This window comes from Ochotona curzoniae, unplaced genomic scaffold, assembly GCF_017591425.1.
Source record: "Ochotona curzoniae isolate NIBS_2020 unplaced genomic scaffold, NIBS_Ocur_1.0 contig_2404, whole genome shotgun sequence".
NCBI classification, from domain to species: domain Eukaryota; kingdom Metazoa; phylum Chordata; class Mammalia; order Lagomorpha; family Ochotonidae; genus Ochotona; species Ochotona curzoniae.
The window spans coordinates 2,708,336-2,734,496 of NW_024465451.1; the positions used below are offsets into that span (position 1 = coordinate 2,708,336).

A 26,161-nucleotide genomic window follows, 5' to 3' on the forward strand; every position below is an offset into this window, starting at 1 on the left:
GTAGAGCTGGAATCTGGATTCGGAGTTGTGTTTTGATTCCAGGATTTTATCTCACCAGTTCCTTTTCTCTCTGAGCAGCAGTAGATCAGTTCTCTTCCAGTTAGGCTCTACCTGAAGTAACTGTGGCACAGATAAAAAAGTTAAAGCAAAATCAGTACTGGATTTTCCTTATGTGTAATTGATATTTTGATCTGATTTTTGATTTGTAGAAGTAGGGAACTCGGTGTTCACCATCCTATTTCAGGTTCATAATAGTAATGTGGTCATACAACTTGTGTTTGTAAATACGAACATACTTCAGAAAGAGAGAAACAGGTATTTCATGAACCTGTAGAAAAACACTCAGACTTTATTCTTCCTTGTGGCCATAGGCTTGGATAAAATTGAGTTTCTCCAGAGCCACGAGAACCAGGAGATCTACCAGAAGGCCTTTGACCTCATCGAGCACTACTTTGGTGTAGAGGATGATGACAGCAGCCTGGCTCCCCAAGTGGATGAAACGCAACAGCAATTCATCTTCCAGCAGCCCGAGGCCCCCATGGAGGGCTTCCAGCTATAATGTCTGCCTCCGGGGAGGGCCGGGACTGGGGAGCGCCACCAAGCAGCAGCAGAGCCGCCCTCTGCGGGGGCAGGCAGCCAGGCCCCCACGTCAGCCACCACACACCTCTGCTGTCCTGGAGACTGTGCTCTTGACCTGCTCCCCCCTTCCCTGGAGGGAACACCCTCTGGACACAGAACCATCTGAGGCTCACATTTGGGTTTTGTGACAAGGGGACATGTTGGGTTTTCTTCCTTACACTATGTTTTGGCTGCACAAATGTCTTTAACCCAGGAGCCCAGGGGTAGACGAAGGAGGACTGAGGTAATCAATTTGCACCTTTTTTTTTTAATTATTATTATTTTTCTTTAATGGTGACTTCCTTCCCTTTTATCTTCCTTCATCCTTCCCAGTCATCTGCCCTGATTGTGTAACTCATCTTGGGTACTTCAGCAGATGGAATATTCCAGAGGTGGGAGGGCAGGGGTGGGGAGAAATCCAAACAAAGTGTTCTTGCTCAGACAGAATATTAATCTTGTATGCTTGGATTGAGTTATTTAATGTTTTTTTTTCTTTTGCACATTTTGTCTTGTATTAAGATTGCTCTTCCTAAGAGCCATGAGTCCCTCATGTTAGGAATCCCAGCTGCCAGCATTGTTGGGGACAGAGGCTGACGGCGAGGCCACCCTGAGCTAAAAGGCCTCTCTCCCTCTGACTCTCCACCCAAACCTCTTTAGTTTGGGAGATTCCCCCTCAATCTCCTGGGGTCTCTGTCCCCTTGGAGGGGAGAGAAGGAGCACAGGCCTTTATTCGTCAGGGCTTCCCCATGTGTAGCTACTGATCCTATGTTTCCTATCCACCTTCCGAATGGTGCGACCCAGCTTCATATGTTTACTTGAAAATCCCCCTCGGAGTTGAACGAATCTCTGAGGTGGCTGTATATTCTCCTGAGCTTGAGACCAGGGACTGCAGGCCTGCCTTCTGAGGAGGAGGTCCTTGCTCATGTGTTGGGATGGTCAGGTATCCCTGCCTTTGGCCTTTCTTCTTCCTCTTCCATAGTTGGATCATGTATATTTTACTTCCAAAGGAGAGAATGTCAAAAGGTTCTGTATTTTTTTATATTCTGTATATTAGGTAGGCTGATCTTAATTGGTCTCAAGAGGAAGAACTAATTTCTGTAAGTAGGACACAGTGAGGAAGACCAATGAGATGTGGACGTTGACGAGGTCTGGCTTCTGAGCCACCCCCTGGGGCCAGCCTTCAGCTCTGGAACCTTTGTGAAGCAAGTCAGCCTGGTCTGCTTGCCCTGTAGGAAGCAAGATCACCGCAGGGTGGGGTGAGGTCTGCTGCTCTGGTCCCCATCCTTCCAGAGAGCAATTGCAGTCTCGGAGGCCATTATCCACGTATCTAACAGGCATGACTGCCTCTCCTGTTATCATAAAACCTCAACAAGCAGAGTAACTATTGTGAGAGCTGTTGGTATCTTTGCTTTGTGAAATCCTTGCACCTGGTCTCTCGGTTTTCCCATCCTCGTAATAATTAGAATCCAAATGCCTATGAATGAAGTTGGTGGAATGATACTGCATCCCGGGTGGTAGGGTGTAGAGGGGATCTAGGTGCAGCGCTGTGGTAGACTAAAGGAACAGTGTGCCCCATCCTCCCTGTGTGAGAGTTGTCCTGCTCTGGGCTGCACTTTTCCCTTCCCGAGAAACAGTGGCATCTTTGCTCCTATTGCTGTGCATTCCCTCTATCTCAGGTGAATCCCATTCCCTTATGCTTAGAGATCTAAAGTTTCAAGGACTTTATTATCAGAATTGGTCTTGAATTTGCCCTCATCTCCTGGTGTTGAGGTCCCATTCCAAGCCATTTTCTGGGTAAAATTCAAGGCAGGCATTTGCCACTGAAAAACCCCACCCAGTTGTGCTGCTTTGGAGAGTGAGGTGCCGTTCATTTGTGGGGCACTGCCAACCTCTGATCTCCCAGGAAGACAAGGGCCAGCAGTGCTTTCACTTGACCTGTTATTCCACTATAAGATTATTCTACAGTTCAATGACAAGCACCCCTGCCCCCGATAGTCTTGCCCAAAAGGAAGAGCTGTCTAGAAGGATCATTTTATACATATTAGGCAACAGATAAGTTCCTGAAACTTATTTAGTTCTTAGTGTTAAACATACATATCCTGCTTTACCAGCTGTTCCTCCAAGGTCTGCTTTGATCTGTACCAGATGGATGACTGTCAGTCACCTGGCTGCTGCTTAACACAAGTTTTCTCTGAGGGCTTCAAAGGCTGCCTGGCATCCATGGCACAGTAAGAGTGACAGATCACTCATGAGAACAAACAATGGCCTCTAAGAGCTTCTCTTAGGGTCTTCCCCAGAGCTTGTTCCCTTAGTATCTTCCTCAAACCTGCTTTCAGTCCACAGGTGAAGTTCTTCCAGCTCACTTAAGTCCATCTTTCGTATCTCCTCCTCTCCTTTGGCCATCTTAGAAAGAGCCAGTCTTCACAAGCAGCTCTCTTCTGGACACCAGGCCCAGGATCACAAGCTTTGTGGTAGATATTGCAGTGCTATGCCTGCAGAGGGGCTTGCTGGCTTACTGCAGGGGATAGCCCAAATCAAAGCATGTTTCAGAATCCTCATTAAGGGCTCTAAAGGGATAGTGGTGTCTAGACATGGAATGGGAGGACCCCAGGACTTGCTGTTTTGCATAGTGCCAGCTATTGTTTATTTCCAGCCCCTTTTGGCATCCCATCCTTGGCCATCTTTTCTGGTACCAACAGGGTTTCTGGTCTCAGAAATCTGCCTTTGTCTCCCACCTGTTCCTTGACCTTGATATTACATGCAATCTACAGTAAAACCACATAGATTTCACCTCAGGTGGCCAACTTGGTTTCTTGGGTCAGTGGGCACAAATGACCTTCCAGGGAGTGTTTGTTGATGACCTCAACTTTCTGGGGTCTTTGGTGTTTCCCCACTTACCTAGAATCCTTAGATCTACCACACAGACCCTCTCTGTCCCAGAACCTCCTTTCAGGATCCCTGATTTTTGTGGCTAAACTACATTGTAATTGCTATTGTATCTATTTAAGGGAAAGAGAAATAAAACACTTTATATTCTTCTCAAGCCAACTGGTTACAATGAAAACCATCTAGTGAGTTTAACTGTATTTTTGTTCTCTTGTGTCTACCTGCTGTGTCTAGCAAAGCTTTTTTTAGCGTGCTAGTAGAAGAGTCTCACAGTATTCACCTCCTTACCCCAAGGACCTCTTTTTGAAGGCCCTAGCTCTTTTGTTCAGGCCTCCTTTTCTCCCCTACACTCACTCCGCTTGGTTTTTCCCCAGTGGATTCATCTCGGAGACTCAGGTTCTGGATTCTCAGTTGAAAGCAGGGAGTCAGTTCCTGCGGGTCCCTGCGGACATTCCTGGACCCAGGACAGAAGTCAACTTGGTTGGGATCCTCAGGAGTGTACATTTCCTTTTCCTTGGCAGGTGGGAAAGGGCACAGGACTCAAAAGTGAACCGTAAGAAATGCTCATGACCAGTGGTAACATGTTCCAGGTAGTACTACCCGGAAGTGAGTGTGAGACAGAGATTACACAGAATAGTTTTTTCCATAGCCATTTAGGCTTATACATTCTTGACCAACCTTGTTCTGGCATTCTCTTCTCTGTTGGCTTCTAGGTTCTTTTGTTAAACCAACAAGCTGAGAATTTGACCCTGCAGTGACCCACGTGATGGGCAGTAGCTGTTCTTTGGCCAGGACCTAGACAAATGATTCAGTTATCCCACTGTCCACCTCCTGGACCCACCCCCCAGGTTAAGACTAAGACAAAGGAAGACTTTGAGGCCAGAATCAACCTAATCTGCGAGTTGAAGCAGTTTTTCCTTTTCTAAGAGGGTATTCACTCCCAGGCCATGTGCAGAAGTACAGCCAGCCATGAGTTAGGAAAAGCAGTGTTACATTTTGGTTCCAGAGCACACTTGGAAAAAGATTGTGTACACCGTGTCTCCAGCTGGGCTTGAGACTATCCAGCGACTTACGGACTTGCCTGATCAAGGATATCCACATAAGCTCATACCTGAGCCCTTCTGCCAAATGCTAGCACTATTCTTAGGTCCAGTTTTCAGACCTTGGGTTTGGCAGATGAGAACTGTATGTCACGTCCTGGGAGCCATGAAAGATGTCAGAGCTCGGAATCAGACTGGAAGAAAAGAAGGGGTGATGAGGTCCCAGCCACCTAACACAGAGTATTTCCCCAGAACAGTTTGGATTTCCTGCTTAAGGACCTAAGAAGGTGAATCAAACTTTTTTTCTTCTCTGGCTTTTCTTTCCAAGTTCATTTGCTTTTATATTTTCTAAAAACTATAAACTCTGGCTGTTTTCATGTTCTCAGGGCCCCTGGGTATATAAAGCTTGGTGATTTCAGAGCAGACATAGGCCAAGAAATTGTGGCATTTGAGCGTGCTGAGTCCAGACAAAGGATATTTATATACACATCCAAATTTGAAGAGAAAAATGTATTTCTTTAGGTTTCAAACACTGTAATAGATGTAAAGCAAAAAATAAAAACCTGTTGCAAAGTTCTAAATTGTCTTCTTTGGTTTGGAGTGATGCGAGACTTGAATTTGTTTTTTTTTAAGATTTATTTTTAGTGGAAAGTCAGATATACAGAGCGGAGGAGAGACACAGAGGAAGATCTTCCGTCTGATGATTTGCTCCCCAAGTGACTGCAACGGCGAACTTCTGGGTCTCCCACGTGGATGCAGGGTCCCAAGGGTTTAGGCTGTCCTGGACTGCTTTCCCAGGCCACAAGCAGGGAACTGGATGGGAAGCGGGTCTGCTGGGATTAGAACTAGCACCCATATGGGATCCCAGCACGTTCAAGGCGAGGACCTTAGCCACTAGGCCACCGCGCCAGGCCTGAGACTTGAATTTTTGAAAATGAGAAAATATTTATAGCTTGTAGCTTAGCAGTAGTAGACCAATCTGTTCTGTTATAGTTTGTGGGTTTTTCAATTGACTATTGAAATAATGACATAAGTTGTGCTTATTTCTAGTTTGCAGTTTTACAAGCTGAAGCTTAAAATGCACCCACAAAACCATTATTTAGATAAGATATGGATTCATTACCTCCGTAACTTTCCTTCCTATCTCTCCCCAGAAATCACTGGTCTGTGTTCTGTCCCCAGAGTGTACATGTTTTTAAGAATTTTAAAGACCTTTTTTTGTTTGTCCACTGTCATTTTTTTTAAGGGTGGAAAAGCAGATCTCCCATGGCTGGCTTACTCCCTAAATGCCACAGCAGCCAGGACTGACCCAGATCAGAGCCAGGTGTTCAATCCAGGTCTCCCACATGGGTGTTTGGGCAATCGTCCTTTGCTTTCCCAAGGTGGATCGGCAAGGGGCTGTATCAGAAGCAGAACAGCCAGGACTTCAACTGGCACAATGATAAAGGACATTGCTGTTGCAAGTTTAACCTGCTGCAGCAAAATGTTCCCCTTCCAGTATGCTTTTCTAGACATAATCAGAGGTTTGGTTTCAAGAAACCTGGTTTCCAGTCTCAGTCTTTTGTTGTTTCCTAGATTTATTCGAAAAGCAGTTACCCAGGGTAGGATTGGGGTAACAGATCCTCTGCTAATTTACTCCCACACCCCAACTCCCAATGGCCACAACAGCTGAGGCTGGGGTCAGGGCTGGGCCAGATTTTAATTTTTATTTTTATTACAAAGTCAGATATACAGAGAGGAGGAGAGATAGAAAGATCTTCCGTCCGATTATTCACTCCCCAAGTGAGCGCAATGGCTAATGCTATGCTGATCCGAAGCCAGGATCCAGGAACTTCTTCCAGGTCTCCCACGTGGGTGCAGGCTCCCAAGACTGGGCTGTCCTCAACTGCTTTTCCAGGCCACAAGCAGGGAGCTGGATGGGAAGTGGAGCTGCCGGGATTAGAACCGGCGCCCATATGGGATCCCGGCGCATTGAAGGCAAGGACTTTAGCCGCTAGGCCACCGGGCCCTTTTTTTTTTTTTTTTTTTTTTTGAAAGTCAGGAGTCTTGAACTCCATCTAGGTTTTGTGTGTGTGTGTCTAAGGGAGGTGTTTGTTAGTTTGTTTTGTTTTTTACTTCCTTCAGGTCCTTGATACACACAAAGGTGTGCATTCTAAGTGATAATTTAAAATATGCGAAAGTGGCACTAGCGCTTTGGCTTAGTAAGCTAAGCTTCTGCCTCTGGCACCAGAATCCTATATGAACTAGATGATTGTTTGAGTGCTGGCTGCTCCACTTCCGATCCAGCTCCCTGCTTGTGGTCTGGGAAGGCAGTCGAGGACGGTCCAAATCCATGTGGGAGACCCAGAGGAAGCATCTGGCTCCTGGCTTAAGATCAACTCAGCTCTGACCACTGTAGCCAATTGGAAACTGAACTAGCAGAGGAAGATCTCTCTGTAACTTTCAAATAAGTAACATCTTTAAAAACAAAAATTGAGAAAGTGAATAAACAGATGTTGGCTGTTTCCCACTGAAACACCCATCATAAGTGATGACTAGGCCAAAAGCAAATTTACCTGAAAGGGGTGGGGGAGCAGACACAAGGTACTTGGCAATCCCTCCAGCTGTGATAGATGCATTCCAGGCACGGAGGTTTTTCTAGGTCAATCATCAGCTAGCTTGTGTTTATCCCACAACAGGAGCCAAGGCCCAAGCACTTGGGTCATTTTCCACACTCAGCCTCAGTACTGTCATGCCTTCAGTGTTGCCAGGTAAATCTACAAATGGTGTCCATAGCCTGATGCTAGGCTCGGGGACTAGAGCATTAATCCAGCAAGCAGTAATTTTAGTACTGATACTAATGTTAGCCCTAAGGAGCCTGAACTCTGGGAAGGCTTGGACATGACCTCAGATTTTATTTCTTGGAACAGAACACGAAGAAAAGATGGCATCGGCAAAAAGTGTAGTTGGAGCAAGAAACAGAGGCTGCAGGGAGGATTGGGTGGAAACAGGCAAAAGCCAAGCCCCATCGGCTCTTCAAACTCCAAAAGCAGGCATTGGTGGGTTTTATAAACAGTTGATCACAGTGATCTCACATGTGGGGCAAAATTGTTTTCACCTTTAGTCCCAGTATCACTGACCCCTTGTACAAAGTGGGCCAAAAAAGAAAAGTTTCCAGAATGGGCTTGAGGTCAGATAACCCTGAAGGGATCCCTGAGCCCCTTTCTGTTTATGAGTGTGGGGAGAGAGAGCTATCCTCCTCCACAACTTCTCTGGACTCTGCCGAGAGAAAACCTATGTGACCTTGAACGAGCATTCGGGGAGTTGCTCTAAGAACTGCCTTCGTTATTAAATGCCTGCATTCCATTAAGGAACTGGAAGCCCAGGGAAAGACGGGAATGTTCAGTCACGCCCTGATGTCAGGCCGGAGTGACGGCCGACCGGGCACAACAAGGCAGAAGTGTTGACTGTGGCGTGCGGGGAAACAGCCGCGAAAGGGGCTGCCCCGCACCCAACCCCGGCGTGACACACACGGCGCGCCCGAGCTTCGTCCAGCCCTCCAGGATCCACGGCTCCCAGGCAGGACCGAGGCATCTCGGGAGTCGGCTCTCCCGGTGCATGGAGGGACGTGTAGTCCTCTCCTGCCCCCGCCTCGAAGGCCGCCTTTGCCCCGTCCTTCCCAGCAAGCTCCGCGCCAGCGCCGGCCACCAATTGGCCGTGGCCAGGACAGGCGGCTCTCCGGGTAGCGGCTGCCCAGGGTTTCCGGTACGAGGCTAGAGCCGCGGACGCTGTCGCCCGGTTCAGGTGAGCGTCGCGGAGGCGGGATGAGGCCTTGGGCCTGTGGCCCCGGACGCTTTCGGCCAGTGCGGAAAGCAGTGGGATTTCTGCGCGAGGGGCACCGGGGCGGCGGTGGCGGCGGCGCTGTGCGCATGCGCGCGGCTGGAGGGCGCGCGGGGCGTGGGGTGGCTGCGCGCGCGTTCGCGGCGGCCCACGTGGGGCCTGAGGAACGGCGGGGAGGGGTCTGAGGGGAGCGTCCCGCCACGTCAGTCCGCGGCCCAGAGCCAATCCCGCGCTGGGCCTGCCGCGAGGGGCCGTGTGGGGCCGGGAAGTGGTTTGGGGAAGGAGGAAGGCCGCTGTCCTCGGCCGCTTGCAGGAGCAGCGCCCCGGAAACCTTGGCGGGGCACGCCAGGTTCTCCTGACTGCCGGGAGAACCGTTACCGCCATCCTCCCCCTTCCATTGAAGGCCGACCGTTTGTGTGTGTGTGTGTTTGTTTTTTAAGAATCTTCGTATGCCCGGCGGAGAATTTTGTGGAAAACAACAACTGTGTGTCTAAAGGATCTCCTGCTCACCTGACGTTACACAGCACAATGAAGAACCAGGACAAAAAGAACGGAGCTGCCAAACAGGCCAACCCCAAAAGCGGCCCGGCACAGCGTGAAGCCGCCCAAGCGGGAGGCCAGGGGCGGCCCGGCCGGACAGCCGCTGCGACAGAAGCCGAAGGTGCCAGCAGCCAAGCGCCCGGGAGAAAGGAGGGTGTGTGTGCCAGCTCGGCCTTCCCAGCCCGCAGGGGAGGAGGAGTGGGGGTCCGGAGCGCATCCCTGGCTGGGAGGAGGGAGGGCCCCCCACAGGCAGCCCCGCCGGTGGGGGGTCAGGGGAGTCCCCAGCCAGCAAAGCCAGGTTCCAGTCTCCAGTGTGGGTCTCCCCGCCTCGGGGTGGAGACGTTTCTGGAACTGTTGAAAGAACAGGTAACGGCTCTCTCGGAGAAAAGGGAATGGATGAGACAGTAGCCTCCTGCAACATGCCAGGCCAGCCACATGTGCTGGTGGCCTTAGGTGCTTCCTTCACGCTGGAACAAAACTAGATTTGGATGGTTGTGAGAATTAGTAAGTAATAGAAGTGTAGAGAGGTTAGGCAGCGTTAAACCCAAACTAGTAAATTGGGCTGCATGTGATTGTTTTTGGGCACTGGAATTTTTTGTCCCTCCACTGACCCTGCTGTTTGTCCCTCTGCCTCTCCTGCCATAGGGGCTCAAGCCAAGACTGCCCAGCCGGGGGCCCTCTGCGATGTCTCAGAGGAGCTGAGCCGCCAGCTGGAAGACATTCTGAGTACATACTGTGTGGACAACAACCAGGGGGGCCCTGGGGAGCCCCTCGAACCTGAAGAAGCTGAGAAGTCGCGCACCTATGCAGCCAGGAATGGGGAGACAGAGCCAGGCATCCCGGTAGTCAATGGCGAGAAGGAGACCTCCAAGGTGGAGCCAGGCCCGGAAGAGATCCGCACCAGTGAGGAAGTGGGAGACCGAGACCACCGAAGGCCGCAGGAAAAGAAGAAAGCCAAGGGGCTGGGTGAGCAGAGGCCAGGGAGGGAGAGAGCTGGGCTCCCCCACTTGGTCAGGCTTCAGGGCAGGCTCAGGGGGTGTGTAGACCACAGCCCAGGGTTGTTCAGCTTGGAAGTGAGTGAACATGAGTCTGACTTCTAACTGGGAAAACGGGGAGCAGGAGGCTTGGGTGGGCTGTGTGGCAGACTGCTCACCTGCTGTATGACCTTGGACCTGTCCTCGTCCCCTCTCATGGTCCTGGTTTCCACTTGCCTGCAATAAGAGAATTGGATTAGTCCAAAGTTGTGCACTTGCACATCCAGGTGAACCAGGCTAGCCAGGGGGCTGCACGGGGGCCAAGCGAGGGCCTGCGTCGTGCGAACACAGTGAACAATAACATGCTGTCAACGATGCACGCTACCAGGTTATAAAACTTCAGGCTAGATACAGTTGAAAAAAATTTTTTCAACAGTTGCTAACTTAAATCCTAACAGCTCATAAGGGCCCATGCAGGAGTTGGGTTCACCCATGTGCTAGTGCCTGGCCGTCTCTGTGCTCATCTGGGGCCTCCAGGAGCTGAGCCTGGGTAGGCCAGGTTGGATTCAGAATGGCAGCAGCCCCAGAGCGGGAGGGCAAGTGGGTGAGTGGGTTGGCCCCTGAACCAGGCCCCTCAGTGGGGAAATGGCAGCAACGTATGGTAGCAGCCTGGATTTTGGAGAAGGTCAGGTGTCTGACATTATACCAATATCCTAGTCCCTGTCTTTTCTGCCATACCTTGTCACCTGGTGTCAAGGAGGACATTTTTATTTATATATATATATATATATATATATTTTTTTTTTTTTAAGATTTATTTATTTATTGGAAAGTCAGATATTCAGAGAGGAGGAGAGACAGAGAGGAAAATCTTCCGTCCGATGATTCACTCCCCAAGTGAGTGCAACGGCTGGTGCTGTGCCGATCCGAAGCCAGGAGCCAGGAACTTCTTCTGGGTATCCCATGTGGGTGCAGGGTCCCAAAGCTTTGGGCCGTCCTCGACTGCTTTCCCATGCCACAAGCAGGGAGCTGGATGGGAAGTGGAGCTGCAGGGATTAGAACCGGCGCCCATATGGGTTCCCAGCACGTTCAAGGCGAGGACTTCAGCCGCTAGGCCACGTGGCCGGGCCCAAGGAGGACACGTTTTAGAAATCATAGGCTCACATATGGAAGGTCTTTTGATCTTGAGATTCTGTGTTTGGCCACCTCTGGTAATGGGCCTCTGTGTCTCAGGGAGGCAGGGGACTTACCTTTTGGCTTCTTCTGTTGGAAGGCCCTACTTTGCATTGAAATGGATTAACATACAAATGGGATATCTTTTGTCTGTCTAGAGGGCAGATGATTTTCCCCCACAAAGCAAGTTCTGAGAATTTTGTTTCTTCATTTGATAAGTGTTGGTTGAGCATGTGCTCTGATTGATGGCTCTGTGGGCAGCCCTGGGCTGTGCTGCTCCACAGGACTCTTCACAGAAGGTAACAATGAGGCAGGCAGTTCAAGGAGCAAATAAGTTAAGGTTTGAGGAGCAAGTAAGTTACCCCAGGGGAGGGCTTCCTTATTGTGCAAGTGTGGAGCCCGGCCCCAGGGGCTCCAGGCAGGAAGTACATGGAGTGCCTTGCTCTGCAGGAAAGGAGATCACGCTGTTGATGCAGACGTTGAACACCCTGAGCACCCCGGAGGAGAAGCTGGCAGCGTTGTGCAAGAAATATGCTGAACTGGTCAGTCCCTCCAAGGCCCTGGCACCCTCCTTGCCTTTGGACAACCAGCGGGCCACTTGGCATAGGGGTGGGCAGGTGGGGGGCTTCATTCTGCTTGCACCTTTGTTTATGTGGTAAACAGGCAGTCACTTCCCAGCTAGTCTCTTCCTGACTGACAGAGGGAAGGAAAGCTGCACGTTCCTTGAATGAAATTTCTCGAAGTGGTTCCCCAGGTAGTAGAGCCCCCGGCCACCATGGGATCTAGCCATGTGGACCTCTGTATGTGTCTCCCCAGAGTGCAGAGTACCCAACACTGTTGTTACCACACTGGACAAAAACTTTGTCACCTGATCATTCTGTTTATATATTTTTAAAGATTTATTTTTATTGGAAAGGTAGATATACAGAGAGGAGGAGAGACAGAGAGGAAGAACTGCCATCCAGTGATTTCACTCCCCAAATGACAGCAACGGCTGGAGCTGAGCCAGTCTGAAGCCTGGAGCCCAGAGCTTCCTCAGGGTCTCCCACACAGGTGCAGAGTCCCAAAGTATTGGGCCATCCTCGACTGCTTTCCCAGGCCACAAGCAGGGAGCTGGATGGGAAGTGAGGCCACCAGGATTAAAACTTTAGCCACTAGGCTACCACACTTGGCTCTCGAAATTTTTTTGAAAGGCAGAAGGGAAGAGATACAGATTCACATTCATTCTCCCTCCCTCCCCAACCCCTCCCCCACTCCCATCGTGGCTGCAGCAGCCTGGTCTGGGTTGGGCGGAATCCATTAGTTCAGAGCTCTGTGGATTTTTCCACAAAGGTGAAAGGGAGAGCTAAACTAAGGGAGCTGACAAGGGAACTTTGTGGGCCATCCCCTGCTGCCTTTAGGTGGCATCAGCTGGAAGCTAGACTGGAAGCAACACATACTCAGTATGGGATGTAAGTGTAGCAGTCAGTGGCTTGGCTTGCTGTGCCACAGTGCTGACCCCTTGTTTAATGTTTGATTTTTCATCCACTGGGAAGGCAAAGAGAGAACTTCATCCACTGGTTCCACTCCCCCAGATTCCCACAGCAGCCGGGACAGGGCCAGCCTGAAGCCAAAACTCCATCCAGGTCTGGTGACACCTGAGCTGCCTCCCAGGATGCACATTAGCAGGGAGTAGCATCAGGTGCTCCAGTATCTGAGGTGGGAGCTGCCTGCCTTTGACTATTCTCCTTGTACCACAGAGCAGTTCCTCTCGTTTTTGCCCACCCCACCCCCTCGTCGTGGTGTTAGTCTTGTTCCAGAAGCCTTGGGTGGCTCTGTGTGCTGTCCCACTCCTATCTTTGTCTCCTTTGTGGTAACATTTAACTTGTCTCATTGTGTCATTAGTTCCTGTTAGTAAAGTGGAAGTCAGTTCTAGAAACTTGACCCAGTTCAGGCCCAATGATTTTGGCAAAAATCCCTCATGGCTCATACCCTACTCCATGTTGCATCACAAGAATCATGAGATTTGGCAGTGTTAGCACTGTAGTCATGCTCAAGGACGTGACATTCCACGTCCTCCCTTGTCAGTTCCTTGTCAAAATCTGAAAAGATCAATCTATTGATGGTTGGTACCTAGTTATTTAAAACTGTTTTGTTTAAATATAGTAGCTGTTAATCTCCTATGAGGACCTTTTCTAACCTATAAAATGGGGGAAAATTCTACCTGCCTAATGGGATTTTTGGTAAAGCTTAAATAAGGAGAAGTCCTGAAAAAAAGTAAACCAGTCTTTTAGAATGACCTGTACTAGCTGCTGGTACAAGATCTGGATGAAGTGCTGAGTAAACTCAGGAAGCTGAGGGCCCACACACAAGGTCAGGGCATGGCTGCAGTGTTAGCACAGTTTAGTGTGTGTGAGGACAGGTGCTGGGGGACTGACAGAAGTGGAACTCGGGCCTCTGCTCCTCTGGTGTCTTCTGTTTCCAGAGAAATTGGAAAGATGGGCTTAGCTGGGGTGGGGAGGTGTGTGAGAAGGAGGACAAAAGAGTTGTCTAGAAACGAAGTGTGGCCAGCATGAGAAATGGAGCTGGGCTTCTGGGCAGATGAGGTCTTGAATTTAAAGCAAGAGTTATAGCAGGACTGTTCTGCTGCTGGTGCTGAGCAGGAGGCCTGACCAGGGCTGAGGAAGGACCAAGCGAGTTGAGGGCCTAAGAAATGTAAACCAGGACCAGTGCTCTGGCCCAGTGGGTTAAGCCACTGTCTATCCAGTTGTATAGAATTTATACGATAAATCCCAAAAATAAAATGGCCAGATCATGATATGCAGATTTTTTTTAAGATTTATTTATTTTTATTGGAAAGTCAGATATACAGAGAGGAGGACAGAGAGAAGATCTTCCATCTGATGATTTACTCCCTAAGTGCCTGCAATGGCTGGAGCTGCGCCAATAAGGATCTGGAAGCTTTTTCCAGGTCTCCCATGCGGGTACAGGGTCCCAAGGCTTTGGGCCATCCTCAACTGCTTTCCCAGGCCACAAGCAGGGAGCTGGATGGGAAGTGGGGCCACTGGGATTAGAACCAGCGCTGTTATGGGATCCTGGCACGTGCAGGGTAAGGACTTTAGCCACTAGGCTACTGTACCAGGCCTGCCAAATTATTTTTCAGCAAGGGGACACAGCTTTGCCAATCGTAGGTATTACTAGATGGTAACAACTTGGTCTGTAGGGGCACAGGTAAGATAAAAGTGCATTAAAATAAGAATACTGAGGGACAGGTGCTGTGGTACAGCGCATTAACCTGCTTTCCAAGCTGCCTGCGTCCCAGTTTCCAAGGCTGGTTGGAATCCTGGCTACTTTGTGATCCAGCTCCCAGCTGGTGTGTATTGGAAAACAGAACATCAGATCCCATGCTAAGTGCCAGTTGAAACCCGGCTGCTTAGGTTCTAACCCAGCTGCCTGCTAATGTTCCTGGGAAAGCACAGAATGCCCAAGTGCTTGGATCCTTGCATCCATGTTGGAGACCCAGATGGAGTTCTGAAAAAGAGCTGGACGGAAGTGAAAGGGTGGTAAGGTCAGCAAGTTGGAGGTCCAGCAGAGTAGGACTTTCTGGGAACCTCAGAAGCAGTGGGAATGAGCTGAAAAGCAGTGGAGGTGGACCTGATTGGGCTGCTGGAAGATGAGATAAGGGGGTGCAATTTGTTCTAATGACAAAATCGAAACCTGTACTGTCCAAGACAGTGGGCTGTAGCTTGTGGACCGAGAGTGGGTAGTGTGAATTAGGATATTCTGTAAATGTAAGAGACGCATCAAGTTTCAGAGACCTGAGATAAAAGAATATTAAAATTGTCAGTGTGTGTACTACATTAAATATGTTTTAATATTTTCATCCATGTTTAGTGTGGTATGGCCACCACATTACGTGTGTTGGCTGCACTGTGTTCTGTACAGGGCTGACTAGGATCATGGGAGCGGAGCGGAGCTGGAGGAGGCCAGCAAGTCAGGAGCACATGTCTACTCAGACATGGCCAAAAAGACGGTAGCTGTTGTGTTAGAGAGATCGGAGATGAACCAGTACCAGAGTCCTGCGGGGTGATGGGGTCTGATAACATCCCAAAGCCTCATCCTAGGAAAGGAGTGTCGAGAGTTGGGGCCATGCTGTCTTGGGCTGAGATCTGCTACCCGTACAACCCATACTTGTCCTAGAGGGTGTCCATTTGTCCCTAAGGTGGGGCCGTCAGAGTTAAGGGGGAGTGGAGGTGTGTAAAGCACGAGCCACAGGAGGCCTGGGAGAATGCCTTTGTCCTGAACTGCTGTTGCTGCAGTTGAGGGGGAGTCAGGAGAGGGCTGTGCAGAGGGTGTAGCTCAGCTGCACCTGGAGCCGTGAAGAGGACCCCACTGGCACTCCTGCCCTGCTGTCCGCAGCTCGAGGAGCACCGGAACTCACAGAAGCAGATGAAGCTCCTGCAGAAGAAGCAGAGCCAGCTGGTGCAGGAGAAGGACCACCTGCGCGGTGAGCACAGCAAGGCCGTCCTGGCACGCAGCAAGCTCGAGAGCCTGTGCCGGGAGCTGCAGCGGCACAACCGCTCCCTCAAGGTAAGCCGCCCGTTCCCTGGGACAGGCCTCTCAGGCTTCTCAGCTTCCGCTTGTGTTTGGTAGGCTTGCTCCTTAGAAAGCAGTACAGGCGTTTGGCATGACAGTACTTTTCCCTGTGATGCCCTGCCTTCTGACAGATGGAACCCTTTGACACTGTGTGGAAGTGAAGGCCAGAGCTGCTGAGGGAACTCAGGATGCCCTGGCCTAGATATACCGAAGCTTTACTTGAAAGAGAGAAAGCTCGCACTAACCAGTTCGCTTCCCAGATGCCTGCAATAGCCACAGCTGAGTAAGACCAAAGCAGGAGCCCGGGATTCCATTCAGGTCCCCAAGGTTGGGAAGCACCTGCTGCCTCCCAGGGTGTGCATTAGCAGGAAGCTGAAATGGAGAGTGGAACCAGGACTAGAACTCAGGCACTCTGATTAGGAGTGCAGGTGTCCCAAGCAGCATCTGTTTTGTTTTTTTTTTTTTTTCTTTTTAAGATTTACTTATTTTTATTACAAAGCCAGATATACAGAGAGGAGGAGAGACAGGAAGATTTTCCACTCCCCAAGTGACCGCAACGGCCAGTGCTGCGCCAATCCAAAGCCAGGAGCCAGGAACTCCCTCCAGGTTTCCCATGCAGGTGCAGGGTCCCAAGGCTTTGGGCTGTCCTCCACTGCTTTCCCAGACTCAGGTGGAGTTCTTTGCCCCTGGCTTTCACCCGGCCCAGCCATGGCTGTGTGCCTGTTTGGGGACCCACACAAAACAGATAGAAGATCAGTGTCTTCCTCTGTCTTTGACGTAGATGAAAACCAAAAGTAAACACTAAAAAGGAAGAATACTTATCCTTAAATCTGGAAGAATTGGCTTCAGGAGATCTGGATTAGGTCAGAATGGCTTTTACTTGTGTGCCTACGTTTCTAGGGGCTCTCACTTGATGTTGCCCAACACACAGAGGCAGCCCACTGCACAACACTGTATTGCCTGGTTCCTCACTGTAGGAGTACGGGTGCTGTAGGCAAAAAACGAAACAAAACAAAACAAAAACAAACAAAAAAAAACGTGTGCACTTTGCAAGGCTGGCTGGGGAGCGGTGGATGATGATGCTCGGGGCTGACTTCTGTGCCCAGGAAGAAGGTATGCAGCGAGCCCGAGAGGAGGAGGAGAAGCGCAAGGAGGTGACTTCACACTTTCAAATGACCCTCAATGACATCCAGCTCCAGATGGAGCAGCACAATGAGCGCAACTCCAAGTTGCGCCAGGAAAACATGGAGCTGGCCGAGCGGCTCAAGAAGCTGATTGAGCAGTATGAGCTACGAGAAGAGGTGAGGCTGCCCTACACAGAAATGAGGGTGAGAGATTGTGAGTTTCCAGTGCGTGCTGGGTGCCAGGACCACACTTTCGAGCTTGTATCGCTCTGCCTGTTCTATCTTTGGAGGGGAATGTAATGTCGGTCTTCCTGGAGGAGGAGCTGGGGTGGGGTGGAGGGACAGGGACTTTAGCCCCAGGTCCTAAACACCTGGGCTGAATGTGTATTGGAATTAAAGCTCCCCAGATGTTGGAGTAGACATGTATCTGTGCACTCCCAGCAGAGTCGGGCCTTGGGGCAACCCTCCCAGGTCAGAGACGATGCTATTTATGGCAGTGAGGTTTCTAGGTGCTCATCTAGATGTCATATGGCTTTATGATAATGGTACAGGTCAAGCTTGGCTCCCAGCTTAGCATCATTACAATTTTCAGTTTGGAATTACAGTGTAGGAACTGGACCCTGGGCCATGATGGCCTCCAGAGTCCACTCTAGGAGCCCTTGCTGCTCTGCTGTTCCTGTCACTTGGAAGGGCTCTTCAGGCTTAGCATGCCCCTTGCCTGTTGTCATTTGGCTGTCCTGGGTCATTGTTTCTTCCACCAGAGAAGCATCAATGTTACAAGTCAGATCGAGGCCTGCTCTGGGTGTGCCCTCTTGGCCCCACAGGCCACTGTGGCAGTGTGTGTTCAGGACCTGTAGGAAACTCCCTGAGTCACTCCTTCCATCTGCGCTCCATCCTGTGTGACAAGGCTGCTTATGACACATCTGTGTTAAGGAAACTTACTCTTTGGGTCTTAACCCCAAGCAATGGGATGTAGAGGCTTCCTGGGCCCCCAAGAGTGTGGCACTAACTCCAAGAATCTGAGGATCCTTGCTCTTCCTGAAGCGACGGCAGGGCCTTGGTGCTGCCTGGGGGTGGGGGGAAGACAGCTGTGCCAAGTTCTGCAGCCTCCTCTGTACCGCACCCTAACCCCTGCCAGTGTTTTCCGGTGCCCCCATCCAACCCCTTCCAAGACTCAGCCTTGCATCACAGGGTACTGGAATGTGGCATATTTGTACTTGGATCCTTTTCTCTTGCTATTCAAAAAGTAAATCAGAATCTCCTAAGCCTTAGCCAAAGGTAATTCTGTGGTTTCATCCTTGAAGTGGCACTGACATGCTCACCTGGTTCAGATTCCCAGCAGACACGACAGCCATTCCGTAGGCTGCAAGTGTCCAGTTTGTGCCCATAGTTCAGGCATCCTGGCCACCTGAGTAAGAGCATTGTGTCTGTAGAGGCATCATCTGGGCCCTTTCTTCCTGTGTTTGGTAGGCAGTCAGGGACCACAAAATGAAGGCTGCCAGACACACAGGAGATAGGCCATGGGGCCAAAGGTTTCGGTGGATCTACTGCATGGCTTCCCAGGATCTGATTGCATCCATCAACTCCTGTGATTGACTCTGGGTGAGGAAGGAAGTGCAGGGAGTCAAAGTCCATCGCCTGTGGTGTAATGTGAGGGTCCAGCATGTCCAATGGAGTTGGAAGGCTGGGCTTCAACTGATGAGGTGGCCCCTCTGTCATCTTTGCCACAGCATATTGACAAAGTCTTCAAACACAAGGATTTGCAGCATCAGCTGGTGGATGCCAAGCTCCAGCAGGCCCAGGAGATGCTGAAGGAGGCAGAGGAGCGGCACCAGCGGGAGAAGGACTTTGTGAGGCTCGGGCCCCAGGCCTGGGAGGGAGGGGCAGAAGATGGGCTGGGTTCTGGCTTGGCTCAAAGTCAGATCTGAATTGGGAGAGGCTGTTCGCTGGCCAGACCAGGCTCTGCTCCCGAAGACCTAAGTTTGAGGGGGAAGCCTCAGTGGGTCCAGGGCTTGTGGTTTAATAAGGCCCAACAAAGCCCTTTGGGGCTTCTGACAGGGTCTGGGCTCCTGTCTTGGAAATAGCTCCTGAAAGAAGCAGTGGAGTCGCAGAGGATGTGTGAGCTGATGAAGCAGCAGGAGACACACCTGAAGCAGCAGGTAAGGCAGGGCACCCTGATCCTGACCCTCCAAGGCTAGAGGATAGGTGAGCGGGTGACCAGTGGAACCCTTATTGCAGGACCAGCTCTGCACCGACTGTCCTTGCCCTGGGCTGAGTCTGTTCTTGCTAGACTTGCCCAGCACTGTGTGGTGGGGACCAGGTGATGAGGAGAGCGAAGGGCCTTCCTTCCATGTTCTGAGGCCTTGTGGAGTTTGAGGACATGGGGACAGAGCAGATGTTTCTAATGACATGCATTTTACTGATTTGGGAAGAAAAGCTTAAAGATAAATACAAAACCAAAATAGAAATACAAAAAGCAAATCCTCCTTTTCAGGGTTTGCACTTTAACATCCCTCCAGACATATGGTCTGTTTTCTTCGATATTGTTTGGTTTTTTGGTCTGGTTTAGTCTTAAGGAAAGTGGATCACAGTGGAATTGTTGAACCTAAAGTTCCCAGGAGTGTCTTGATTGTGTGGACCGAAATGTCTTCCAAAGAAGTCTTACTTCTTTCTTCTGATTTTCTCACACAGCTTGCCCTATACACAGAGAAATTTGAGGAGTTCCAGAACACTCTTTCCAAGAGCAGTGAGGTGTTCACCACATTCAAACAGGAGATGGAAAAGGTAACTGAGCTCCTGGCTAGGTGTGGCTCCTAGGGCTCAGGCTGCATCATCACAATGAAACCCTGCCCCCGCCTTCCGGAAGCCCCACCCAGGTCTCAGGAGCTGTGCACAACACCGTGATGGACGGACACCAGAGCCTTTCTCCATGCACACCCTCCTGGTTCTGCCCACGTCCAGCGGTTCCTCTTTACCTTCACCCTGTACCCAGCCCCCTTCCTTCCTCTGGTAGGATCAGGGTTCCAGTTTGTTTGTTTCAACGTTTGTTTTATTTGAAAGGCAGAATTGCAGAGTGAGAGATCTTCTATTTGCTGGTTCACTTCCCAAATGGCTGTAACAGCCAGGACTGGGCCAAGCTGCAGAGCCAGGAACCTGAGATTTATTTTGCTTGCTTGCTTGCTTTTTTTTTTATGATTTATTTACTGTTTTTATTTTATTTAAATATTTATCTATTCTTATTGGAAAGTCAGAGAGGAGGAGACAGAGAGGAAGATCCGTCTCATGGTTCACTTCCCAAGAGGCTGCAGTGGCCAGAACTGTGTCAAGCTGAAGCCAGGAGCCAAGAGCTCTTCCAGGTCTTCCATGCGGGTGCACAGTCCCAAGGCTTTGGGCCATCCTCGACTGCTTTCCCAGGCCACAAGCAGGAGCAGTATGAGCTCCCACTGGATGGGAAGCAGAGCTGCCAAGATTAGAACCAGTGCCCATGTGGGATCATAGTATGTTCAAGGCAAGGACATTAGTTCCAAGGCCACCACGCCAGGCCCTATTTTTTATTTTTATAGTCAGATATAAAGTGATGAATTTAGCTACTAGATTACCACACTGGGCCCAGGAACCTGAGATTTCATCCAAGTATCCCATGTACGTGACAGGGGTTTAAGCACTTGGGCCACCTCACTGCTTTCCCTGGGGGGGTTAGCAGGAAGCTGAATCAAAACTGGAGCAGCTGCGACTCATGCCAGTGCCATGTATGGGATGCCAGCCTTTCAAGCAGTGGCTTAACTTGCTATGCCACAATGCCAGCCCCAGATCTGACCATTTCTAGTTATTGATGACAGACACTTGAGACTTCCGGGTGAGGAGGCAACTTACGTGGCATTACCTGGATCTGTTGGAGTTACTCCCTGCTTCAGAACTGTGGTTGTGCTGTCAGCCCATCTGATTATTCTCATCTGTTCCCCTGACGCAGATGACTAAGAAGATCAAGAAGCTGGAGAAAGAGACCACCATGTACCGGTCCCGGTGGGAGAGCAGCAACAAGGCCCTGCTTGAGATGGCTGAGGAGGTGGGTCCTCCAAGAACTACAGGCAGGGTCTGTATGTGCAGTTAGTACACAGCGGGCCCCTTCCTGTGTACTTTGCCAGTTGGTGACAGAGTGGAGCTGGGACCCAAGCAGCGGCAGTGCCGGTCATCCCCCCATGGGAGACGTGCAGAGGAAGTGAGGTGATCCAATGGAAGACAGGAATGAAAAAGGCAGGACACAGCCGGGGAGGGTCTGGCTGGGGTCAAGAAAGGCATGGTTTGCAGGCAAGGCAGCCCATAATAGTTTGTAATTTTTGTGGCTGACAGTGTGGAGGAAAGAAAGTGACACTGGAGTAACAGCTGCAGGCCAGACCTTGCTAGATGTTGTGGATAGGCCAGTCCATTGAGTACTCTCCTGAGACTGGAGCTTGGTGTTAGCAGTCCTGTTCCACAGATGAGATAGGCCCCAAAGCCAAGGACTTGCCAAGGTCATCTGGAACACATTGTCTGCTGTGCAGGCCACATCCCTTCCCTGCACTTCATTGCTGCCAGCTAAGTGGTGGCATCAACTCCACTCTACTAGAAGGGGCTCTTTGGACTCTGGTCTGCTTCCAGACATGTTGAGGTGTTTGCTGCCAGGTGGTATGCTGAGGGAGGAGTTTGACAGGATGGCACTGAGAACCCTTTTCTCCTAGAAAACCCTCCGCGACAAAGAGCTGGAAGGCCTGCAGGTGAAAATCCAGCGGCTAGAGAAGCTGTGCCGGGCCCTACAGACAGAGCGCAATGACCTCAACAAGAGGGTGCAGGACCTGAGCGCCAGTGGCCAGGTCCCCCTCGGTGACAGCGGTCCTGAGCGGAGGCTGGAAGCAGCCACCACCTCCAAGGAGCAGGGGGCTGAGGTGCCTGGGGCGCAAGTACCCACCTCCCAAAGGGCCACAGAAGCTCCTTGCTGCACAGGAGTACCAAGCACAGAAGCATCAGGCCAAACAGTGCCCCAGGAGCCCACCTCTACCACCGCCTAGAGGGCATGGTGCTTGGGGCATGCTGGAAGGGGAGCAGGCAGCCCAGCCCGGCCTGGTCCATCCATGGCTCCCACCTTATCACGTCAGTACTCAGGCCACACTGGCCTGGCCTGGCTGATACCTGACCCAGATGGCATCTGACCCTTTGCAGCTTGGGATTTTTGTGGGTCAGTTTTACATACATTTGGCACACATGCAGGGCCTCTTGCACTTATGTCTGAAAGTGTGCCGTGGACTTGCATTGTAGATGACGATGTGGACAGATGAAGCCAGCAGCTCCCTGGTGAGCTAAAGAGTTCTCCCGAGGAGGTGCCATCTGCAGCTGTCATCACCATGAGCTGGCAGGACAAGTTCCTCAAGCACTGCCCTGCCTGCTTCAAGGCTGAGACCCCTCAGCTGTCTAAAGCTCGTAACTGATGACACATAGCCGGCCGCTGCCTGCACTTCTCTCTGAGCCAGATAGGGCTGGGGCGGCTGGGCTCCCTGGCTGGCCTGACTCAGAGAAACGTCCCCATGGCAGGCAACTGGAGCTGGGGATGAGCTGCTTTCCTGCCTTGGAGAAAGGACGAGAATGTGTGTGGTGGGATCACTGGTTGCTGGTTGGCAAACCCTAGGGCACTGCTTCCCCTGCCCGCTGGGATTGCCAGGACCAGGCCGACGATGCTTCTCAGTAGCCTTACCATTCACAGGTGCCTCTCCAGCCTGCACAAAGGAGTGATGAGATCATCCAAAGGATTCTTTCTGAAGGCGTTTTAATTTTGTTTCATTTCATTGCACATGACGGTTTCTATTGAGGAGCCTTGAAGGAAGGAAGAGGGGTGCTGTAGCAGTGGTCCCTGGGTGCCTGGCTTCCAGTGTCCCACACCCCTCCCCGTCCCTCTCTGCCATGATGGTGCTGAGGTTTCTGTTTGGTGAGATCAGATTGTTCAAAGAGGCCTCCAATGGCTTTTCTGCAAGCTTGTCTATGGGCTTCTATCTTGGGAGACCAAACCGATTCCCATCACTGGCCTCCCCCTGCAGCACTATGCAGTGCCCAGGGCCAACTGCTCCTCTGCTTTGGGAGCGTCCATCTTTGCTTCCTGTACCCCAGTCTATCTGACTGCAATCCTTGAGGCTTCCTGGTTCCCATGCCTGGCACCTCTGCCTAAGGAATAGCCCTCTGTGAGAGTCGTGCTCTTCCCGGGCCGGAGTCCCTGCTGCTTGACAGGCCACTGCACTGTGGCTGCAAGTGGCCTCCAGGTCACACTGCTGTGCACGACATGCTGACGGGGATGAGCATCAGCTTGGGGAGGAAGGCTCTGCTGCACCAGGACCTGGGTCCAGTGCTTGGGGTTTGCTTCCTGCTGTGTTTCTTTGATGCTGGTTCATTGTTCTCTCCATTCACTTTCTAAGGTTAGTCTGCCCTCAGACCCTAACTTAGGCTTCCCACGTAAGGGGGTCCTAACATCCCTCAGCACTCCTTGAGTGGAGACAAGTGGTACACCATTGCCTCCTGCCCCAGTGGCAGAACCCTTCCTTGCTAATCACTGGCATATCGTAATGCTTCTCAAAATACCCCAGCCTCAGTGCAAGCGGGGAGTCTTGGTGCCAACCTTGGCTAGGGCGCCACTCCCCCCTCCCCACTTGAGTGTTTGCCCAAGATCTTTTTTTTTTCTGAGTGGTTGCTGTCTCCCTGTTACTGTCTGGTGAGACCTTCCCCTCCCCCATCCCCAGTGCCAGGCTGAGGTTCAAGAACCGCCAACCCCATGAAAGCTTTGACCAGGCTGTGGATTCGGGGAGGAGGCAGGTCACTGCCTGTGCTCTTAAAGAAAGCATAGTGGCCCACGGCAGCCTCCATGATGGCCTGCCACACTAAAGCTACCTCGTAAAGCCCAGAGGGTGGAGCTATTGCATTCTAGGATGGCAGGATGGGAGGCCACGGGGCAAATGGCTCTAGGCAGTCTTCCCAGCTCAGGAACGTGGGCCCCAGGCAGGGCAGAGCCATGTTTGGACATACTGGCTGGCCTGCAGATGGGAGTCCCTCTCCTCTTTGGCTCCATTGACCAAATCCCACCCATCTCTATAGCGGCTGTGTATGCCCTTGCTTTCCAAAGTCAGCCCACGCATCCAGGCCCAGAGGCAAGGGAAGTGGCCCACCCTTGAGTTGAAAGCCTGTACCCCTCAGCACCCTGGAATCCCCCTCCACTCCCAGTTTTAGGACCAAGAGCTGTGCTGATTTCTTAGCTGTAACATTTCCTCCAGGGGACCGCAGCAGATAAGGCTCAGGGTCCCTAGCCCTTGGCTCTGCCAGCAGGAACTCGTGTTCCGGAACTTGTCCAGCAGAGTGCTTCGTGTGCACCAGATTCAGTGGTGTCAGTCACACTTGGGTTTATTATTTGTTCTCCATGAGGTTTTTGGACCATGGGCTTAGCTCAGGCACTTTCTGTATGAGAATGTTATTTCGATAAAGACACTTATTTAATCCACCCCCACCAGGTGGCCACCAAAGGCTGACCCAGAGGCCAGTGGAGCTGTGCCAGCCCTCCTGTCCTGGATGTTCTTGAGGTGGCTGCCCCAGGGACATCCAGGTACCTGCCTGGGCAGCCTGGCCATCTAAATTGTTTGAAACTGTGCTGATGGCTTTTTTTTTTTTTTTTTTTTTTTTTTTTGTATTCACAACAGCCAGGGACTTGATTTTGATGTATTTTAAATCACATTAAAGAGTCTGTTGCCTTACTCGTTTTCATGCTTCTGGATCCATCTAGTCCCTTCTGTCATGACCAACTTGACAACCTGGCGCCTTGTGTCTGATTCAGACTGCCTGTCTGCAGCTGGCAGGTTTTAGCCACCTGAGTGGAACTTATAACAAGGCTCTTCAGAGACCATTTCTTCCACTCAAAAAAAAAAAAATTGGGACTCACAGGCTAAGGAAGATCAAAGTGCTGTAAGATCAGGAAAGTGGGCATGGCATAGTAGATAAAAATGCAGGCTTTCCCTCTGGGTGATCACTCAGGTTCCAGCTGCTCCACTTCGATGCAGCTCCCTGTTAACAGCCTGGGAAAAGCAGCTTGAAATGACCCAAGTGTTTGGACCCCCCGCCACCCACGTGCAGACCCGGATGAAGCTCCTGGCTTTGCCTTGGCTCACTGCTGACCACTGTGGCTATCTCTGGAGTCAGGCAGCAGATGCAGGAACTGTGTCTTGTATTCCTCTTTGTTTTCAAATAAAGTAATAAATCTTTAAAAGAAAACTGGTGAGTGAATGTCTAGCCTGTAGGTTAGGTCCCATACTTGGCTCGGATCCTTCACTCCAGCTTCCTGCTAATGCAGGCCCTGGAAGCAGATGTGGCTCAAGTATCCAGCAAAAGCTGGGACCTGGGAACTGTTGACGAATGCTAGCAGTAATCCTGGTGCCCTTTACATTTGGCCTCTGCATGCTGGCTGAGGGACATCCTCAGACCAGCTGTCTGTCCAGGGCCTTATGGGCTAAGCGTGTGCCCACCACATGAGTTCCTGTCACACATCTCCAGAAGGTTCTGTCAGCTTTGAGCTTTATTTTCATTGGGAAGACAGAGATGCAGAGAAATACTTTGCTAATAACAGCCAAGGGTGGACCAGGCCAAACCTAGGAGCTCAAAATTCAATCCAGGTCTCCCATGTGGGTGGCAGGGCACCAAGCACTGGAGCCATCCTTTGCTGCCTCCCAGAATGCATTGTAGAGGGAAGTTGGAATACACTCAGTCACTGGGATGCAGACTCCCCCAGCTCTTACTGTGCCAAGTTCTGAAGCTTCTAAACAAAGCAACTCAGAATAACTTGAGAGCTTCTGCCTCCCTAGGGAGGCGTGAGGGCCAGTGCCCCAGACCTGGTATTCTGCCCATCTGCCGCCTATTGGAGGAGGGGTCCAGCCCTGTGCTCCAGCAGCCCCAGGAGGGAGGCAGGCTATTTCCTGTGGCTTTTCCTCCCCAGCTTCCTGCTTTTGGGAGAAGCCTTGAATTTCTATCTCTGCGTGTTGGAAGCACCTGCAAAAACAGTGTCTCTGGGGGGGGGGGCTGCTCCTGCCAGGCGGTGGGCATGCGGTGTGGGTATGCCCTGGTCCGGTTAATTCCAGGCTGCTCACCATCCTGGCCAAGGATGAGCCTCTCCTAGGACATCTGATGCCAACATGGGGACCTGGGCTGGGAGCCTTCACCGGTGCTTGAAATAGCTGCCCCGTGGTTGGGCACAGGCTGGCCGGGTCAGCCTCTGGACGTTCAGGGCTGGCGTTGGTGCCACCACTAACTTACCACAGGCATCTCAAGCCCGGAGGTGTGGGAGTGGTCTGTCTGATCACCTCATCAGCAGCTGTGAGGTACAGCCCTCACCGGCCCAGAGGGTCTGGGTGTGGAG

At 51.2% G+C, this 26,161-nt stretch overlaps 2 protein-coding genes across 3 annotated transcripts in view; both read left to right on the top strand.

Moving 5' to 3' along the window:
- KPNA6 (karyopherin subunit alpha 6) overlaps positions 1-5,125 on the top strand; it is a 55,810-nt gene extending 50,685 nt beyond the window's left edge. Inside the window, exon 14 of the mRNA XM_040974116.1 lies at positions 372-5,125. Within this exon, the coding sequence (XP_040830050.1) occupies positions 372-559 (188 nt within the window). The 3' untranslated portion in view covers positions 560-5,125. The remainder of the gene's footprint in view (positions 1-371) is intronic.
- Positions 5,126-8,272: 3,147 nt separating this feature from the next.
- TXLNA (taxilin alpha) lies at positions 8,273-25,018 on the top strand. 2 transcript variants are annotated; one of them, XM_040974117.1, is made up of 11 exons: positions 8,273-8,327; positions 8,804-9,057; positions 9,549-9,869; positions 11,501-11,592; positions 15,449-15,619; positions 16,732-16,926; positions 18,480-18,599; positions 18,834-18,908; positions 19,441-19,533; positions 20,720-20,815; positions 21,468-25,018. In XM_040974117.1, exons 2-11 carry the CDS (start codon positions 8,892-8,894, stop codon positions 21,792-21,794), a joined length of 1,656 nt encoding a protein of 551 aa, XP_040830051.1. In that variant the 5' UTR covers positions 8,273-8,327; positions 8,804-8,891; the 3' UTR covers positions 21,795-25,018. The 2 variants fall into 2 exon arrangements, with proteins under 2 accessions (XP_040830051.1, XP_040830052.1); XM_040974118.1 differs by lacking the exon at positions 8,273-8,327 and having other exon boundaries at positions 8,614-9,024.
- Positions 25,019-26,161: the final 1,143 nt, after the last annotated feature.

Bases quoted from the DNA above. Each gene is read 5' to 3' on its own strand.
- TXLNA (XM_040974117.1), top strand. From the start codon at position 8,892: ATGAAGAACCAGGACAAAAAGAACGGAGCTGCCAAACAGGCCAACCCC. The intron at 18,909-19,440 runs GTAAGGCAGGGC...TTTCTCACACAG, and splicing joins AGACACACCTGAAGCAGCAG to CTTGCCCTATACACAGAGAA. The intron at 19,534-20,719 runs GTAACTGAGCTC...CCCCTGACGCAG, and splicing joins TCAAACAGGAGATGGAAAAG to ATGACTAAGAAGATCAAGAA.